At 42.9% G+C, this 20,417-nt stretch overlaps 1 protein-coding gene across 1 annotated transcript in view; it reads right to left on the minus strand.

Moving 5' to 3' along the window:
* The window catches only part of Tmem178a (transmembrane protein 178A), a 55,211-nt gene that overhangs the window by 2,882 nt on the left and 31,912 nt on the right, over positions 1 to 20,417 (minus strand). The window contains exons 2-3 of the mRNA XM_028765148.1: positions 11,945 to 12,058; positions 9,342 to 9,479 (exon numbers count right to left, since the gene is read on the minus strand). Coding sequence (XP_028620981.1) covers positions 9,342 to 9,479; positions 11,945 to 12,058 — 252 coding nt within the window. The remainder of the gene's footprint in view (positions 1 to 9,341; positions 9,480 to 11,944; positions 12,059 to 20,417) is intronic.

Below are 20,417 nucleotides of genomic sequence, written 5' to 3' on the forward strand. Positions count from 1 at the left end.
CACCACATACAACCCACACATACCACACTATACATACACACACCACATATAACACACACACAACACACACATACACACACCACAACATACACACATACACACACTACACACACCACACACACCCCAGAACATTAATAAAGGAACTTTTTAGTGCTCAAGGGATGACCCAAGGACACCCTTAGGGATGAGAACAGGGTGTTTGTTGAGTTCATGAAATAAAACAAACGAATGAAAACAGAAACTGGCATTCAATCAAGTGTCAGAATGTCTAAACCCTACAAAGTCCCTCATCATGCCCTGGATTATTCCTGTGGACAAAGGAAGTGGCATCTGTTTGCTGGGAAATGGCTTTAATATCCTTGGGGATACATGAGGCACAGATTTTAGAACTGGAAAGACAGAGGCAAAAAGAAGCCAGAGCCTTACCCCAGTTTTAATCTGCAGCTTTGGACATCAAAGCCACTAGCGAAGAAACAAACAGAGCAGGCAGCAACTGGCAGGATAAAGAGTTCTGGGCTCCAGCTTCATTCACATCACGCTAGGGCATATTACTTAAATCTTTTTTCAGATGCACACTTGGAAAATATAGTCTTTTTTGGTGCTCTATCTGAGATAATTTGTTATTTCCTACTCTTTGTCTGGTTTTGTCTCTAATCTCTAAAATAAATGATTTTTGTTTTTCTGAACCAAGTATTATCTATTGACTTCTTTCTGTGATTTCTCTCTCTCTCTCTCTCTCTCTCTCTCTCTCTCTCTCTCTCTCTCTCTTTCTTTCTCTCTTTTCCTTAAAAAACAGATGTACCACTTGAATTGTCCACAAGGGAAACTAGGATGAAAGTCATTCTTTTATCAAGGAATAGACCGTTTAAACGAATACTTCCCTGCTTTTATCAAGCCCTGTGAAGAGCTGTCCTTATATCTGTGCACATGATTGCACTGACAACGAAAGCCATGTTTGTGTACAGCAAGACCCTAGAGGAATGCTAGAACAATAAGCCTGTTGTGGAGGGCGAGGAGGGGGGCTGAAATTGATCTCTGGAGAATCCACAGGTAGACCATCATGGTGGAACAATGACCCAGGGAAAACAGCTTCATCTCACTCTCCGATGTCTGCACACAGCTGACTGCCTAAAAGCAAGCATTTTAACAAGCAGCACAGTCTCCATGACCTCTGAAAGCTTCAGTTCAAACTTAGACTTCCCAGGCATCCTTTGATGTAAAACACACGGGGCTGGGCTGCAAGAAACACACATTCTAGTCTCGGCTCTGTATGACCCTGATACTGCCTAGCCTTCCCTTGAGTCTTAGCGTATCTCAGGGCTTGGCAACACAAGTCTCTTGAGGTGTTAAATGCTCATAATTCTGCTAATCCAAAATAAGACCCAGAATAAGTTTATTTTCTAAGACATCTTTGTGACTACAGTACTGTTAGGAAACTAAGCTCCAAAAAAGAAAAAAAAGAAAAAAAAGCAACAGCTTGCATCTGTTGCTTTCTGAATAAATGTTGATTTTTATCAATACTCCCTTCCTTCCACCAACTCTATGAAACTGTTTTTGGTGTGATGTATTTTGTTATTACAACCCATATTCATGCTGAATACGAAAAAGTGGTAAGGACCCACTTGATCTTTACGTGACCAGGGGGAAAGGTTTCTTTTTGCCTTGTGCCCTGAATGAAGTTTTCCTGGGCCCTTGGTGAATGCAGACCTCAAAGACACTGTGTGGAGTGTCTCTAACTAGATTTCTTTCTTTCTCCAAGATGCCAATGTCTGAAGCTCCCTAAAGCTAAAATCTGGCCCCCACCCCAGTCCAGTGAGCAAATATAGTCTATTTTTGCTTGCTTTCAGTTTCCACCCGCCCTCTTAGATCCAACTTGTATTGTTATGGTTTGTAGTTTAAATATCCATCAAAGGCCAAGTGTCAAAGCTTTGTTTATCTGCATGTGAGTGTTAAATATAATAATAATAACTGTATGTCAGTGGTGAGCCTGAGAAAGGAAGCTAACACATAATTATCCCATGAGCCAAAAAGTCAGGAGAAAAGGGAAAACTGTAGTGGGGGAGGAGAGGAGGAGGGGAATTAACATTAGCTTCTTTTCCCAGATCTCGAAATCACAGAACATATGTTATCTATAATAATAAAATAGAGTAGCCGGCTGGAGAAAGGCAGGTGGTTATGTGTCAGCCTTCTTTCTGGAGCTAACCACTCTGTTATTACATGTAACAGTGAGCATGACTGGGAGACAGAGGCACCTTTGGCAGATGGGGACTGGTAGAAGAAAATTAGGTCACACAGGTATATTCTTGAGGGGGCTGTTGGAACTCCATGTGCTCATTCTGTCTATGGGCCCAAAGCAAAGGGGCCAAGAAACCGTGAACTTAAAACTCTGAAACCATGAACCCAAGGGCAAAACAAAACAAAATTGTCATAGCTTGAATATGCTTGGCCCAGGGAGTGGCAGTATTATTAGGAGGTGTGGCCTTGTTGGAGTAGGTGTGTCACTGTGGGGGTGGGCTTTAAGACCATCATCCTAGCTGCCTGGAAGCCAGTCTCCTCCTAACTGCCTTCAGATGAAGATGGAGAACTCTCAGCTCCTCCTATACCATGCCTGCCTGGATGCTGCCATGCTCCAACCTTGATGATTATGGACTGAATCTCTGAACCTGTAAGTCAGCTCCAATTAAACGTTCTCCTTGTAAGAGTTGTCTTGGTCATGGTATCTGTTCACAGCAGTAAAACCCTCACTAAGACAAAAACAAAACTTTTTTTCTTTTTCAAGAATTTTGTCATACTTACAGAATGCTAGTACATTTTGCAAATTGAATTGTCCCTTTCTCTTGTTTTCTCTTCCTTGCTTGTATTTATCTTATCATGAAATACTATATGCATCTCCCAGCTACTCAGGTCCTTTGAGAAAGAGGTGCTCCTCAAACTGATGCCTCTCATGACAATGGTTTAAGGGAGACCAGGCCAACTGGCCCATCCATGTGCCCTGTATGCTCTTCCTTCTCCTCACAAGCTACTTTCCAGCTGTGCCTTCCCTGCTTCTAAAAGCTACTCTGAGTTGTCCTGGGTGAGAGGAAAACAAAAGTGAAATGAACAAGAAGAGCTGTCTGTCCATCCAGACCCTGACAGACTTGAGGAAGCATGTAAACGCCTAGTGGCTAGAGCTGTTCTTGGCATGATGGAAATGTACTGAGAGAACACAAACTTTTACCACAAAATAATGTCTCACTCAACATACTACTTTAAAAAAAAATCCCCCTGGACATAGTGGCTCACACTCTTAATCCCAGCACTTGGGAGACAATGGAATGCCCGTGCCTCTGTGAGATTGAGGCCAGCTTCATATATAGACATATGAGTTCCAGGACACACAGAGCAACATAGTGAGACCTTGTCTCAAAACAAACAAACAAACAAACAAACAAAATCCTAAATTTGATTACTCTAGGAAAAAAAATATTTAAATAATAAAGACATGCCCAGTGCAGCCAGATCCATAGTTTAGGTGAGTTTTGATATAATGATGTCTATTTTAGGATCCACATACATCTTAACATGTTCATGTGCATGAGCTATGTAAAGGTACTGTGACAATGTACTACAGACAGGGAGAATTTGAAAAATAAAGCTATTTTCTTAGAATTCCAGAGGCTGTGAGTCTAAGTTCAAGGCAACAGCATGATGGTTTGCTTCTGAACCCACCTTGCCTCGGACATGGCTGCCTTCTCCTAATGTCTTCACTCTTCAGTTCCCCCTACTCTACTATCCATACCGGCTGAAGACACATCATACTCCCCTAATTTACTGTGAGTTTCTCTTTAAATACCCTGTTTCCAGTTTTGTCACACTTTGGGATCCTGGGGACTGGGGATTCAACATGTAAGTTGTGGGGGAAAAAAAAACCTTAACCCTTAGTACTGTCTGTGTTTGAGTCTGCTAACTGAATGGAGTATACTTCTATTATTTTATAGGTCTTAGCAAATCTGTATTATCTTAATATATTACATTACCACTTATTTATTATCTTATGTGTCCTGGACCTAGTTCTGGTTGGATGAGAGGTAGTTTCATGGGATTTTGATCAGGAACCCCAAAGTGTTCTATCTACTTCTCAACATGCATTGCCAGCAGATGTAGTATATACTTCTTGGATTATTTGTAATTTCGACATATTGGCTAACAGACATAAGCTCATAAAGTCAAGAGGCTTGCTAAACAAAACTGAAGACTACAATAAATTGATTAATACCATCTTAAAAAGTAATTTGTGGGGACTGGAGTGATGGTTCAGTAGTTAGGCTTTGTTGCTCTTGGTGAATCAGGGTTTGATTCCCAGCACCCACATAGTGGCTCTGTAACCCCAGTTCCAGGGGAATGCAATGCCCTCTTCTGGTCTCCACGGGCACTGCATGCACATACTATGCAAATATACGTGCAGGCAAAACCACTCATACATACAAAATAAAAATAAATCTTTTTTAAAAACTTTAAAAAAAGGAGTTCTTACCAAATTGTCCCATGAAGGACTTAACATGCTCAACATGTTACTTCAGGCAATACTGAATTTTTATCAGTAACAACCTACTTCACACAAGGTACAAAGTGGAGTTTGCAGTTATTCTTGCTTTCAGGAAGTTCAAAAGCTACAAGCTATCTTGAGGATCCATAGGGAGAGAGGCTACTTTTCTAGTCTTTCCTCATTCCTTCCCTTCCCTCCATCTTCTCCCTCAATAAGCTCATCCTTCTAGCCTCGCTGGTGGCCCCAGGAGAGAGAGGTTCTCCTGTCCTGAGCTTGCTCCTGGCAATCGCTGGGAATATCTTCAAAGAAGGAATAATTACTGGTTTCCTGATAACCCCTGCATGTGGCTACTTCCCTTATAAAATATTAAAGAAATTTTTGCCGATATTCTTAATTAGAGCACACCATGACATCACAGAAGAGCAGGACTGGAGGCGATATTTTTAGTTCAGGACAGCAAATAAATTCATGCCACCTTCCCAGATCATCAGCCTGGTTTCCTGCCCTAAAACCTCTGAGGTGCCTGTGGCCAGCTCGGAAGATGTAATTAGGGTAACCGAGGCCCATTCTTTTTTGACCTCCCTCCTTTGATGTGCTTAAAAGGCTGAAGAGCAGAAGCTGCTTCATTCCGCCCAGCCTGCTTGATAAATAACCAACTACAACACCCAAAGGCATAAACATCGATTTTATTTTCCCTGTGCCTTTAACAGATAGCTTGCCCATCATTCTGGTCTTCGTGCTCTTTCAGCAAAATAGACTTGCTCCTTTTCACATAGATTACTCAAAAAGCCTCGCCTCTGTTGTCTTAACTTACTGGTGTGGCAGGCCTCCTAGAGACGGAGAAAACGTATAAAAAATAAGTAAATGAACACGATGAAAAGATACACAATCTGTAATTCCTTAACAAAAAAAATTCTAATCCTGTTCTGCAATATTGCATCAATTTCCTTGAGAGGCAAAGTGTTCCCCTCCCTCAGGTAAGGTTATTATAGTCCTCACTGATGCAGCTTAGTGTGGATATTTATGCATTTTGTTGCAGAAATGTTAATGTATTTGACTTTGCAACAATACCCCAAACCTTGCCGACATCCTAGATAAAACAGAATACATATGCCATATTCTCTTTCTAAAATAAAATATTTAAGTCTTGAATTCCAAAACACATTTAGTCCCCAGGGTTTTAGATAATGTATTAAGGGCCCGTGATTTAGGATTGGAGTTGATGGATAGCCTAGATCACTCGAGGATAAGACCTACTTCAGCAGGCTCCTTCTATTCAGATGCATTGAAGCAAAGGAAGGGTCAGGCCAGGATGGATGCTAACTGCTCCTGATGCTTTGAGAGGGCTGCCTGAATGCTGTCTCTTCCTCTGCTGACAGCATGGGAGTGTCACAAGCTATGTGTGCTCTCCCAGAAGGCTTCAGCCCATGAAGAACAATGGATACAGTTGGTAGGGAACACCTAAACCAAGGGAGGAGAATTGAATACAAGCTTTAATCAATTTTTTGAGATTTCTGCTGTATTAAAAAATAGTTATTGGCCAGGGAGAGGTTTTAGCAGATAAAGGCCCTTGTGAAGCTTGAGTTTAATCCTAGGAAGCCACATGACGGAAGGCAAAAACTGAATCCCACAACTTGTCTGACTAAAACACACACACATACACACACACACACACACTGTAATAAAAGATAGATTAAAATTCTATAACAAAATTATATTAAAACTGATAATATTGAACAAATTAACCCTTTAATGGTAACAACTGCAGCTATGTTACTATGCTCATCTAATAGAGTGTTTCATTTATTTGTAGTCTTTTGGATGTGTCTATGCATATGTACATGTGTCTGTGCATACATGTGTCTATGCATATGTACATGTGTCTGTGCATATGTACATGTGTCTGTGCATATGTACATGTGTCTGTGCATATGTACATGTGTCTGTGCATATGTACATGTGTCTGTGCATATTTACATGTGTCTGTGCATATGTATATGTGTCTGTGCGTATGTACATGTGTCTGTGTATATGTACATGTGTCTGTGCGTATGTACATGTGTCTGTGCATATGTACATGTGTCTGTGCATATATACATGTGTCTGTGCATATGTACATGTGTCTATGCATATGTACATGTGTCTATGCATATGTACATGAGTGTATGAATATGCACATGTACATGGAGGTCTCAGGACGACCCTGGTGTCATCCTTAGGAACTCTGCTAACCATTTTTTAAGACCAGGGCTCTTATTGGCCTGCCTGGAGCTCACCAAATAGAAATGGCTGGCTGGCCAGCCATCCCTAGAAAGCCTCTACCTCTCCACCAGTGAGATTACAAGCACACAGTACTGTATCCAGAATTTTATTTTTATGTGACTTCTGAGGATTAAACCAAGGCCCTTATACTTTGGAGCAATCACTTTACTGAGTGAGTGATCTCCCCAATCCAAACGCTTCATTTAATGTGGACAGAGTATTCACACTGCAGTGGAAATGTCACACTCTAGCACTGGGCAGGAGCTTCAAGCTGGAATCGGGAGGCCTCACTGACTTGGTCTTTCATGTGCTTGCTTGTGTAACCGCAGAGCTTGTGATATCACGGGTCTAATGTGAAGCCCCTTGAAGGATGCCTACCCCAGGTCCGTCTCCAGGAACCCTCGCAAGGCTGCGGAGTGGGGTCTTGGCATATGGTGTTGCAGCTCCTATCTCAGATACACAGATGGTCCAGAAGCAGTTGTTTCACCTGCAGGTCCTCAAGGCTGGCCCATGTGCCACATGCAGAAGGAGGAGGACTGTTCTACTCTTTCCGATTTAACATCTCAACTGCCACATCACTGGGGTTCTTCATTGAAGGGCTGGCTAATCATTCCAGGCAGAGAATGAAGATGCCAGCATATTAGAAGGGGCTAAGTTTAGCATCAAAAATCTGTGGGAGGGCTGCCGTCTAGAGCTGATGAAGGCAGCCTGCTTAATTAAAATCAATGCTGTTAACCCTTCAGAGCGCTTGCTGCCTCCCGTCACCTGGGAAGGTGCTCCAGCTAAGTTAGCTCCAGCTAACTACGTCCTCCTAATCCTGTGGAATCGACAGGATTTACCATTATCTCAGGGTTCTGGAAGGAGTGTAAAGGCAGTGTTTGTCATAACAAAACCAAAAGGAACCTCCCTACTTCTCACTTCAAGTGACCGACGAGCACAGCACCCTGAAAACTGTCAGCCCTTCTGTGTGACTGACAGGCAATGGACTTGCATCTTCCTTTCGGAAAAATCCCCATCCGTGGCCTATGCAGGAGAGCTGGTAGATCTGGCTGTGTGTGGCCTTGTGATTTACTTCAACACTAATAACCGTTTTATACTCTGAACATCCTTAAGTACTCATGCACCACCTATAGTAAAAGGTGGCCTTAAAAAAAAAAGTCCCCTGTGGCTTTGGTGTGGGGCCTCTACAGCGTTCGAGCGAAGCAGCCAAGCATAATAGTGTACACATGGAGACCTCAGCACTCAGGACGCAGGGGCAGGAAAGCTGCAAGTTCGAAGCCAGCTTGGATTATGTAGAAGTTCCAGGCTATCCAGAGCTACATAGCAAAATCTTATCTAAAAACAAAAAACAAAAAACAACAGCAAAACTAAAGCTGTCGGGAGAAACCTGCACATCTTTGATGTACACTGGGCTAGAACCCAAAAACTTGCAGTACAACTAGCAAAGGGGAGAACAAAGGAAGACATCTTTACTGACTGTGAAGCTCCAGGACTTTCTGGGCCGGAATGGCCATCTGGGATAGTGTTGGCTCTTCTCCAGGGACTAAAACTACTTTGGGAAACTTCATTTGGCATTCTTTCATTATTCACACCATAGCTTCTTGTGAAGGCTGAAAAGGAAGCCATTTCTTCTCTGCAGCCTCCCTCCGTTAGGCATTGACCCAACTCCCAACTCCTTTATAAACAAAAATACCCTTTACTTGTTACCAACCAACCAACCAACCAGCCAACCAACCAACCAACCAAACCTAGCCATGTTTCCACATCCCTCATGGATTAAATAGTCATCCTTCCATTAAACCTTCTAGCAGTTTCCACCACTTTCCCTTCAGATTCATGCTCCTCTCTCTTCTCTTCATTAAGAAGTCTCTAAAGATTTGGTCCTGACCATGGCTCCCACTTTGTGTGGTTCCTTTCTGTCTCCTACCTATCTTCCTTCTCAGAACATGCTCACCTGACTCCTGCTCAGGATTTGGGGCTGGTGGCATCTTCGGCCCACAGTTCTCTTCCAACTTCTGCTGCTTCTCATGAGTTAACTCAGAAATTGCTGCCTCAGCATCTCCCAACCCGACTGTACCCTGCTTTTCTTCACAGTTTTTATTGCTATCACAAATCATTTCTTATGTCTCTCCACAATAAAAATGGGCAGGGATGCTGCCTGCTCTCTTCTCTATGTCTCTAAGACTAAGAGCAGCCCCCAACACAGGAAATTCCCCAACAGTAATGCCAAGGACACCATGCCCCACATGGACTATGAGGGGACTCTCAGCTACTGACCTTCCTCTCCAAGACATAGAATTAAGCAATAAGGCAGAACATGCCAGCATTGACTCTAATTGAGAATGAATGCAGGACACTTTCCTCTGACCTACTGATGTTACTGTGGGAAAATTGGCCAGTGCACTTTGTACACTGCCCCCCTTAAATTCTTTATTTTCTACCAAAGATAAATGAGTTTCTGCTTGCTTGCATCTCACCACTGAAACCAAAATTAATTGTGATATGACCAAGCTGAACACTGTGCCACAGAGAGGAAGCTGACGGTCCAATCTACCTGTCATGAGGAATAGGAGTCCAGCCACATGCTGGGTCAGGCTTTCCTCCCAGAAGAAACTGACAGTGGCCACGATGCAGCCGCATAGCAGGACAGCCACCGCCATGCCCAGGAAGCCAGCTGTTATTCTTCTTAGATCTAATCTCAAAACAGAAACAGATTGTCAAAATCAGAGGTAGGGTCAGGAAAGCCATCGAGAATGACAAGACAAAGAATTCCATTTGCATTGTGTGAGAAGGCTACCCAGGCAGGCATGGGGCCTTCAGGGTGAAGGATTTAGGGACTTCTGCTCCCATGTATCTGTGGGTACATTGGCTGTGGGTGTCTGGGATGAGTAACCTTTGCCAATGTTACCTCTCTATGTCCGAGGAGAAGTTAGTTACACCTACAGAACAGATGAGGGGACAACCCCAGGGTAAACATGAATAACAGACACCACACATAGTAAATTAGGTGAGGAAGATCCGAGAAACACATCCTCAGCCTTCAAAGAGCAGCCCAGATGGAGGTCAGCATACCACAGTGGCTGTTGTTAACCCGGCGTCTCCTCTTTGGAGGAAAGAGCCCAGAAGGCAAGCTTGTACAAAAAGTGGGTTTTGTCTGAGCATCGGGGATGCCAATTAGCTTTATTTTCTTCATTTCTAGCTACTCCTGTCTATTTTCAAGAAGTATTTAAGAAAAATGTGAGAAAATGCAGCCACCACTGGGAAGGAAGTGATCTGAAGTGAATGAACAAGACAGCTAGCTGCTCATAGACACCTCTCGTCCCTCAAGTACAAGTCTCACAGAGGAGGGCCTATTTACCCAGGCAAAAGACGAGGGACTATGCCCATGGGACAAGTCTCCACTGACAGCTGTCTCAGCTGTTCCCAAGCTGTGAGACACAACCCCTTCGGGGATCAAACCACCCTTTCACAGTGGTCACATATCAGATATTCTGCATATCATATAGTTACATTATGATTCATAGCAGTAGCAACATTACAATTGTGAAGCAGCAATAAGAATAATCTGATGGCTGGGGGTCACCACATGAGGAACTGTATTAAAGGGTCATAGCATTAAACCGGTTGAGAACCGCTGATCTATACAAGGTATCTCCCCCCATACAGCATGTTGGCAATACTCAGGTTGCCCATCTTCTGGTTATTTTACTTTTTCACTGTTCTGTCCTTCCTGCTTTTGCATGTGTCTTTGTTTGGAACAACACATTCTTCTTAAAACAAGACACACACCCACATACCCACACACATACCTGCTCCCCCTAAGGCCAGGCAACAAGTCTGAGCAAAATACACATGCAGCAATGCTTGGCAGACTGCAGGGTTTGGAGGGTGGGCTTCTCCACTGCTGTGGAATATCTAGGGGCAGTAAGTGGAGGGAAGACGGGCTACAGTAGCTTCCAATACTGGCCATAGCATCTTAGCTTTTCCTATTTCCTGTTTGGGGTGTGTGTGATTGTTATTTGTTTTTCAAGACAGGTAGTCATCAATATTTATATGAGATACCACCTTGATGATACATGTTTGTAGTGAGACTCGTACACAGCTTTTCACTCTATATGGTGATTTACTCAGAGGAAGAGACAGTATACACAGTGGCTTTCTCCACCAGACAATGTGACCACGACACTCTTTGCTGCTTGCTCACTGGAAAAAAATAGCCATGCTGACTTCTGACTCTGGGGCGTACTGGAAAGAACACAGTGTCTTGTTTTGCTATCACATGCCACTCACCACGAGGTAGCTTGAATCAAGGAGTTCCAAGTAAATACCCACCCTTTTTAGTTTTGAACTGCCCAATTTTATCTAGACTTTCAACATTTCCTTGACAATTAAAAAGATTAGTTCTTTCCACAGAGACGCAGAGGTAAGAGACACTCTCTTATCTCTGAGAAAACTGTCATATATTCATAAAAATATTTCAGCAAAGATGCAATGATCTGAGCTAAACGAGGTAGCTAAAATAAGTGTAATATAAGCAAAGCAAAAATGAGGGCAATTAAGGAATAGTGCTCAGGTCAAGTCAGTATACTGGCTAACTTGGCTTTTAAAAGGAGATTGAGATGGGTTAAGAAGAGGAAGATGGCTGGGTGGTTAAAGTAGAAATCCTGCTTTTGATGGTCTGAACTTGGTTCCCAGGACCCAGGTTGGGTAGCTCACCACCACCTGTAACTCCGGCTTCGGGGACATCTAGTGGTACCTCTGGCCTCTTGAACTCCATTACATAGATCCCCTCACAATAATAATAATAATAATTAAAACTAAATAATAATAATAATAATAACAATAACAATAATGATAACTAAATAATAATTACAACTAAAACTAAAGCTAAAACAAACCAACAAAGTTCAGTTACCTGAAGTTAGTTAGCATTACTACTTGGGTAGACAGCCACATGGCCCTTCACACCTGGTTTTTCTCACACTTGAATTGTAAACACTCGGTGTTCACAGAATAACAAACAGATTCTTGGGGTGTCTGACCATTCAGTCGGGCCCAGAGGGTGCATAAGATAAACAGTTTTCTATTCAAACGTGAGAGGGTGGTGGTGGGATCTTTGTCTTTTTCCTTGTCTAACTCTTTCTCGGGAGTACTTACGAAGCAGGTGCCACTCATCTTGCTGGATCGTCTTGGTTAAATTGAAAGGGATGTTTCTTAAGCGGATTGGCTGAGAAAAGTGGTACTTGATGGCCGTGCATCGCTGTGCAATACCTTGAGAGAAACAAGAAATGCGGTTTACTGGCCTTTTCAGTTGTAATAGGATTCTGGAGCCCAAGGCAGAATAATTTATCCTAAACCAGGTTGAATGAGGAAGGGGCAGGGAATCTCTTGATTACTGTCATTAACAGAGGCAACTCACAGCAGCGAAAACCAAAAGCTTGAAATAGAGTTTTAAAATCACATTCCATTTTAAATGCATTTTCATGAGTGTGTGTGTATATATACAGACATATATATTATCACTAAATGCTTTTCAACACTGAGTTCATATGACTTAAGCGCAAAGCTATTAAGGGGGGAAAATGTGCTCAAATGTACAAATGGTTGAAGAAATCCAGCCTAGAATTCTAAATTAAACCTCAAACATCCTGTTTGAATTTAATCTAGTCTCAAACCCTCAGTTAGGTTTTCCCAAAAAATTCATTAGTATATGTGATATTTGGAAACTAGGAGACATTTTTCCTTAGTCAGCTTCTACATGGTAGTTTAAGAAGTAATTATAATTGACAAACAAAAGTCTACTCAGTCTTCCAGAGACTGTGTCATCCCTTAATATTACTGACTTGAACTATGAATCTTGAGAAAGACATTAGTCGTGACGGACAAGGAATTCTATTCTTCCCTTTAACTGGTGGCATAGCCGGTCCCATATTTGATCCCTCTATGTGTAGTCATGGGGTCGTGTGCAACTGTCACCCTCATCCTATGTGCCCAGTGTTTTCACTGACTGGTGTCTATTCTTCCCTTCTGCCCTTCTGAATCCTATGACAGGATCTATCTTCTGTTAAAACTCAGCAACAAACAAAACGTACTTCTCTGTGTCAATCATCTTGGCCAGTTGTTTAGATAAATGCATCTCATTAAACTAACCTTAAAAACATTGTGTGTGTGGGGGGGGGATGTTTAACCACAGCAGCTGTTAACTAGAGAATCCTCACATATGCTAATTAATTTCTAGAGGGTAGACAGACTCCCAGAAGTAAAAAGGCAAAATGAATTTAAAAAAAATCATAAAGTGAAAGGAGATTAATCTTACAGAAATAAACACTGGGCAAACCTATCAAACACTGTTACATCGACAGAAAAAAAAGTCGTAGGAAGACACAGACTCAAAGGCTATCTCAAGGGAATAAGCGAGCTAATCTGACTGTATCTATAACAAGAAGAGGAATGGAGTTAGTAACCAGCTTAGTGAGAAGGGCCCTATGAGGTAAAGCCCAAGACTTGGCTGTTGAGTTTTACCAAATGTTTAAATACGAATCAGCACTCCCTCAGACTCTTCAAAACTAAACGGAAGTGGAGGAAATGCTCCCAACTGTCTGAGATCAAGACATCACAAGAAAGAAAACTATGTAATATCCTATGTTTTTGTGTTTGCATACATGTGAGTGCACATGTGTATACATGTGTTTAAGACCAGGAACACCTTGGTTGTCATTCCTTAGGTGCTCTTTGACCTTTCTGTCCTCTCTCCATCTATCCCTCCCTCCATCCATCTTTTTCTTCCTCTCTCTTTCTCTCTTTCCCTCTCTCCCTCTCTCCCTCTCCCTCTCTCTCTCTTTCTCTGAGACAGGACCTCTCACTGGTCTAGAAATCACTAATAGACTAGCTAGACTGAACAGCCAGCAAGTCTTCAGGGATGAACTTGTTCCCAGTTCCAAGTGCTGGCAGCACAACCTTTGCCATCCCACCCAGCCTGGTTCTCAATCTCCACCCCCCTTTTAACAAACAAACAAACAAACAAAATATTATGGATTCTGCAGATCAAAATTGTGTCCTCTTACACAATTCCAGGAAAATATGCCACATTCTTTGATATTTTTCTATGCTATGCAAAAACCCTTTACAATATTAGCAATCTGACCTCAGCAACATTTTAAAAAGCCACACATCATGACCAGATGAGATACATTTCAGTAATACAATTTGGTTCACTATACAAAGTTCAATTTGTGCAGCATATCCTATATGGACCAGAAGACAGAGATGATCTGAGCCTCCCAAGCACACAGAAAAAGTATCTAACAAAGCCTCCTTGAGGGTTGGGGAAATGGCTCAGCAGGCCAGGGGCTTGCCCCATCAGCATGATGGCTAGAGTTCAGATCCTCAACACCTACACAAATACTGGTTGGGAATGGGAAGCCCACCTGTAATCCCAGTCCTGGGGAAGCAGAAAGAGAGGGTCTCCAGAGCAAGCTGACTAGCTGAACTGTTGGAATAGGCACGCTCTGGGTTCAAGTAAGGTGCCCTGCTTCAGTATCTCAGTGAGGAGTAACTTATGGAGATTCCCAACATCAAGCACGGGCTTTTACACACATCCACCTATACTTGCACTTCCACAAGGGAGCCACCCACACACCACACACATAAACATACAAAAAGAATCCAACTTATGCTCACCAACAACCCCAGGTATAATTATTTCCATTAAACAGAAAAAGTCTGAAGTGCAGAAGTTAAGTAATTCTCCTAGGCACAGTACAACCAAGTAAGCAAGAGTATGCTTAATGTGTCTGCTGTTAGAAAAACTGAACTCTTTAACTTTTAGAAACTTGTATTAATTCTACAGACTTCAACATTTATTGCTATTCTAAAATAATATGGTCAATTCGATATGAGAAAAATTGATTTTTCCAATTTAGTACCAGCATGAGCGCTTTTAGAAACAATGCTGCTTCCTGGCAGAGGGCCCTGTCTGTGTACTTTCCACACCTGTCTATACATGTTATTTGAAGATTAAACCAGCTACATGGCTGACTCCATGGCTTCCCCACCTGCATCTCTTAGAAGCTGCTTCTTGCTGGTGATGAGGTACGGAATTGGAAAAGCAAAACAAAAACCAGTTTTCTCAGACTCAGAGGGGTTCTCCTTAGAATGACTTTTGCCATTAAGGAACTGTGTGCTCCCTTAAACCACTGCAAACATTCCTAGGACTGGTTCTCTCCTCTGTGCCTTGACAGTACCAGGCAGGACCCCAGAAGGCAAGGCTACAGGGAGAGGCCAAGAGCAGGCTGGTGCTCTGCTGACTGGCATGAGAACTGAGCCTAGTGTTACAAACCAAGCACACTTCCTTCCCCTGGGATCTTAGTCTACACTTAATTGCAAAGGATGCTGGCATGAGCATCAACAGATGGAAAGGAGAGGGACCAGATCTAACAAGCAGCACTCGAAGGTCTCAAAGGTTAGAGGTCTGGTGCTAAAGCCCTGACATCCTAAGCTCAGTGTACAAGAAAATGTCCTATGTTCCCAGTGCTCCACGCCTGGGGAAAATGATCAGAGAGACTCTGGACTTTGGCAGAGCTAGAAGAGAGTGTGTGAAGAACGGATCCAAGGCCAGCCACAAGATTTCTGATGTCCCACTCTCAAATATGGGTTCCACTGTCACAGCACAAAGTGAGACAGATTGAAGAGGAAACTATAATTATTAAGGGTTGGCTTCCCACAGCCCATGCATTAAGCCAACAAAAAATGACACAGAAAAAGACCTGCTGGTGCTCAGTGGCACAGCTTCCATGGATGAGGATGAATTCCATGTGGTGATGGTAAGGAGTGATACTGGCAAGATCCACTAGGAGGCATTAGATTCCAGTGCTCTCAAAGCCACGCAAGCAAACTCTGAAATCAACCTTGAGTTCTGGGCTTAGAAAGGACAGATCTGGCGCTCTGCAAAGGAACACAGAAAGCATGAGCTCATAGCACCAGATGGCACCGCACAATGAGGGGAAGAAGCATGCAGAGGGCTGGAAAGAACAAGCCGTGGTCTATATTTGGTGAATAATTAGCTTCTTACAGGGCCAAGTGAAGCCACTTTAAGGATGCTAAAAACCATAGAATAAGATATATAAATAAATCCATCCTACTGGATGAAGAACAGAGCCTTTGGTCTGGTGAACTGTTGCTGTTTCTACTGCTGACAATGGTGAACTAGCCCCAAGCTAGTGAAATTGCAAGGACCCACACTAAGGTTAAATAAGGGAGAGACACAGCAAGTACAAAATGCGACAAAACTCACGGTAATTCAACATTGAGACTTTATTCGGGCTTCGAACCTGGACAGAGCATGGGTTTGAATTACAGCTGTGTGAACATATCAAATCATTTAACCTGTGTCTGAGTTCACTCTCTTGTAAAATCAGGGGCCTGATGGCACATACTCTGTAGGGTTATTGTGAAGAAAGCAAAGCCCAGCCCAGGGATTAGCCCTTCATAAACCTCAACACTGGACCACGAGTCATCTCTTGGCACGCGCTCACAGTCATTAGACAGGACTGCTGCCCCATACTAGGAGGCTGTACTCTAAATGGCCATCACAGATTAGTTCACATGTACAAAGGGATAAGCAGAACCATGCAATAGTTGCCTGGGCAATGATCCAACCACTGGCTCCCACTTTCCTGTCCACTCTTGTCTTCTGTGCAAGACTGCACTCCTACAGAGATTCCCAACTAACGTCGATATCACTCTTTTCTCAGACATCATGCCACAGACGTGCCACCGCTGCTCTAATCTGCTATGTGATCACGTATGATGTCTGAAACCTCAGTGATCCATGAGACGGCTGGAGAGATGGTCTCAGAGATAGGTTTGTGGTTACAAACACAGGCTGCTTTCATAAAAGACCTGGGTTTGATTCCAAGGACCCACGTGGTGACTCATAACCATCTGTAAATCCAGTTCCCTAAGATCTAGTACCCTCTTTTGGTCTCCGACAGCAGCAGGCACACACATGGTCTACAGACAGACATGCAGGCAAAACACATACACATAAAAACGTTCCTTCCAAAACGAGTTAAATGTAATTCATAGGCATCTGAGATTTTTCTGCATCTTTCTGAGTTTTACAGTATTACAATGTTATATTGCTTTTTAATTTTTTTTAAAGATTCGTGTACTTTATTTATATGTATAATTGTTTTGCCTGCACAAATGTATGTGCACTGTGTGTCTATTGCCCATGAAGGCCAAAAGAGGGCACCAGATACCATGGAACTTGAGTTACCGATGGCAGTGAGTCACAGCCTGGGCTCTGGGAATGGAACCGGATCCTCTGGAAGAGCAGTAAGGGGCCAGCTCTCCTGTCCCCCACCCCCCCACACACACAGCTATATTTTTACAACTCCCATTTTTGAGAGAGGGTCTCTTTATGTAGGCCTGGTTGGCCTGGAGCTTGCTATTAGACCAGGCTAGCCTCAAACTTGTGTGACCTTTTTGCCTCTAACTCCTAAAGTGCCAGGATAAGAGTTATGTGTCACTACACCCAGCTTATGTTGCTTTAACTTAGTGGCTGTGAGTGTTTTAGTTGCCATAATATATGTATTTATTTAAAAATAAAGTGCTTGGCACATAGAAGTGTTATGTACTTATTTATTACATAGCTTTAGTGTTCTGCCAATATGCCAACTTTCAAATTTTGACAACCAAAAAAAAAAAGGAAAGAAAGAAGAAGTAGAAAGAAAGAAAAAGAAAAAAGAAAAATCTCTCATGCTCCGTCAGTGCATGATATTAGGGTTTCATTGTTCCGTGTATTGGATCACACCATGAGAATGTGTGAATGGCTTCCCATTGACTGAAATCTCTGCAGCCCTACCTTACTTACACTGGGAATGATTCCCAGAGGCCACGTCTGTCCTTCTTAAAAGTATTCCATTGAGATGCTGTGCCTGTTTGCATGACCCTCCCCCATTCCTACACTGCCCCCAAACACAGCCCTATCTTCTTGGGCCCATCCCTTGGCTCCTTTCTTTGTTCTTTCCTGGTGGGTCAGAGAGTCACCCTCTCTGCTCATGACACAATTCCCTTATGAGCAGAGGAATGGAGGCTTCTTTGTCAGAGTGTGGCATCTCTCAGATAAGTCTGAAAAGGGTATGATAACAGCGATACCTCCAATACTTGAGAGTCTCTAGATGACAGGTCCCGACAGTGTGCACTGTTCCTAAAACACTTAAGAGCCACTTGGAATTTCATAAGTGGTCCACAGACATAAAGTAAAGAACTCTTTGTTTCTCAAAAGCTCTGCAGCACATACCCTAGTTTAAAGGGGAGACCAACCCTAGGGTTACAGGCCAGAGCAGCAGCTATGTTCTTGTCAGAGAGACTTCACCTCAGAGTGAAGCATGTGCTAAGCAGATGAAAGAAGCTTCCCCCTCGTTGCTCCCTTGATCGAGTGCTGACTTGAACGAATAAGCCAAGTGCAGTAAGCTTGGTGGATTCTACTGACTAGAGAGCCTCGGCCAGCTGAAAGTGTGGAGGGCAAACCCATCCAGTCTCTGTACTGAAAAGAGGGAAAGCAAGCAGAAGTGGTAAACATGAGTAGGATTCCCCTGAGGAAAGAGAATCCACAATTCCAAATTTCCTAGTAGTCACATTTAAAAGTAAATAGAGGAATTAGCTTTATTATTATATATAAACATAAATATACAATTTTGCCTTTTGTTTATAATTTATTTTTATTTTGGGTGTATTTATGTTTTATCTGATGTTTGTCTGTGCAAGGGCATCAGATCCCCTGGAACTAGCTGCCATGTGAGTACTGGGAACTGAGCAGTCAGTATTCTTAGCTGCCAATCCATCTCTTCAGCCGCAATTTTGCTTTTTTTGTTTTTTATATAGGGTCTTGGTCTCATATAGCCCAAGGTGGGACAGAACTTCTTATGTCTGAGGATGACTTTGAACTTCTGACCCTCCTGTTTCCACCTCCCAAGTGATTGGATGACAAGCATACAAGATCATGCCTAGTTCTATGTGGTGGGGATCAAGTCCAGAGCTTTGTGAATGTTAGGTAGATATCTACTAACTGACATGTATTCCCAGCCACATTTAATATTTTAAACATATAATCGATACTTTGAAGCAGCTTCCTTGAAAATTCTTAACACTATTTTGACATATCCTTTGGTCAGTAAGTCTCTCTCGGCACATCGCCTTTTAGAGGAGTTTCATTTCAGTTGCTCAGCTTCCTGTGTGGCTGACAGTTGTCACTGCAGAGAGAGAAGAGAGGTGCAGAATGCCGGACAGTGTAGAAACTAATTCAACACGTCAAGCGCCTAAACAAGAATAAGCCTGTGCAAAAGTGGAGGGTGTCCTTCAGGTTGGGGTGGCAGGCAGCCACTGGCGTGGGGCATTCAGGTCTAATGCTTCTTTAGTGTTGCCCTTATGTTGTAAAAGTAACAGAAGAGAGCTGGGTGTGGTGGCCTAGGCCTTTAATTCTAGAATCTGAGTTCGAGGCCAGTCTGGTCTACATAGCAGTTTCTAGACCAGCCAGGGCTGCATAGTGTGACCCTATCAAAAGCAACTAACCAACCAAACAGCAGCAGTAATAAAAATACACCAGCAAAAACAAACAAACAAAAAAAGGCAACGAAATGCCAGAAATTCCCAGTTTCTCAGAAGCATCACAGTATGTAGTGAGAGGCTTGGCTGCCATACAGGATTTGAAGCTAAGGAATCTGATAATGAAAGATTTCAGCCCTAGCTAGTGTTTTCCACAACCCTGGCTTCTCCTCCTCCTCCAGCAGAACACAGGAGAACACAAACCACACCAGTCCTTTCCTTTTTCCCCAGTTCAGAGAAAGTGTGAAAGAGGACATCTTTCCTGCAAAGGCACAGCTGACCAGAACCACCTCCTACCCTCCAGCTCCTTCCCCAAGTCTCAGGTGGAACTGAATACAGCCAGCAGCTCAGGAGATGTTCAGCCCAACCACACTGGGGCATCTTCCTTTCCAGGGACATCATCCATGCCACAGTGGTCAGGTCGGTGGTCCCGACTGGCCACTCTTGTTATGTTCACAACACACAGACCTCAGAGAGGTCAATAAAGTCAGAACAGAAGTACCCGAGCAATGCTTGGGTTCAGCGATGTTACTGATGCCTACCTGAATGGACGACCTCTTGAACCTGTAGGTTGTCACCCCTTTGGGGATTGTATATCAGATATTTACATTACAATTCATAACAGTAGCAAAATTACATTAAGTAGCCATGAAAATGATTTTATGGTCGGGGTCACCACAGCATGAGGGTCACAGTGTTAGGAAGATTGAGAACCGCTGTTCCGATCTGAGGAAGTTATGGTTTGAGTAAAATCTGCCCTTTCTTCCTTCTCCAGCATGGCTCTTTCAAGTACTGTGAATATCAGTGATTAAAAAAACAAAAACAAAAACACCTGCAAGGTTGCAATTTTATACTCAAAAATACTGGAAAGAGCCTGTGAGTGCATTCAATATGTGTATGTAAGCAGTAGCACGTGTGTGGCCAAACATTAGCTTTGAACAACAAGCCAAAACACTCAAACATGTGTTTCCTTATTTGTACAACAGGTGATGTGTGAAACAGTCCGAGAATTATCATTAGG

Source organism: Grammomys surdaster, unplaced genomic scaffold, assembly GCF_004785775.1.
Source record: "Grammomys surdaster isolate TR1022 unplaced genomic scaffold, NIH_TR_1.0 149, whole genome shotgun sequence".
In the NCBI taxonomy this organism is placed as follows: domain Eukaryota; kingdom Metazoa; phylum Chordata; class Mammalia; order Rodentia; family Muridae; genus Grammomys; species Grammomys surdaster.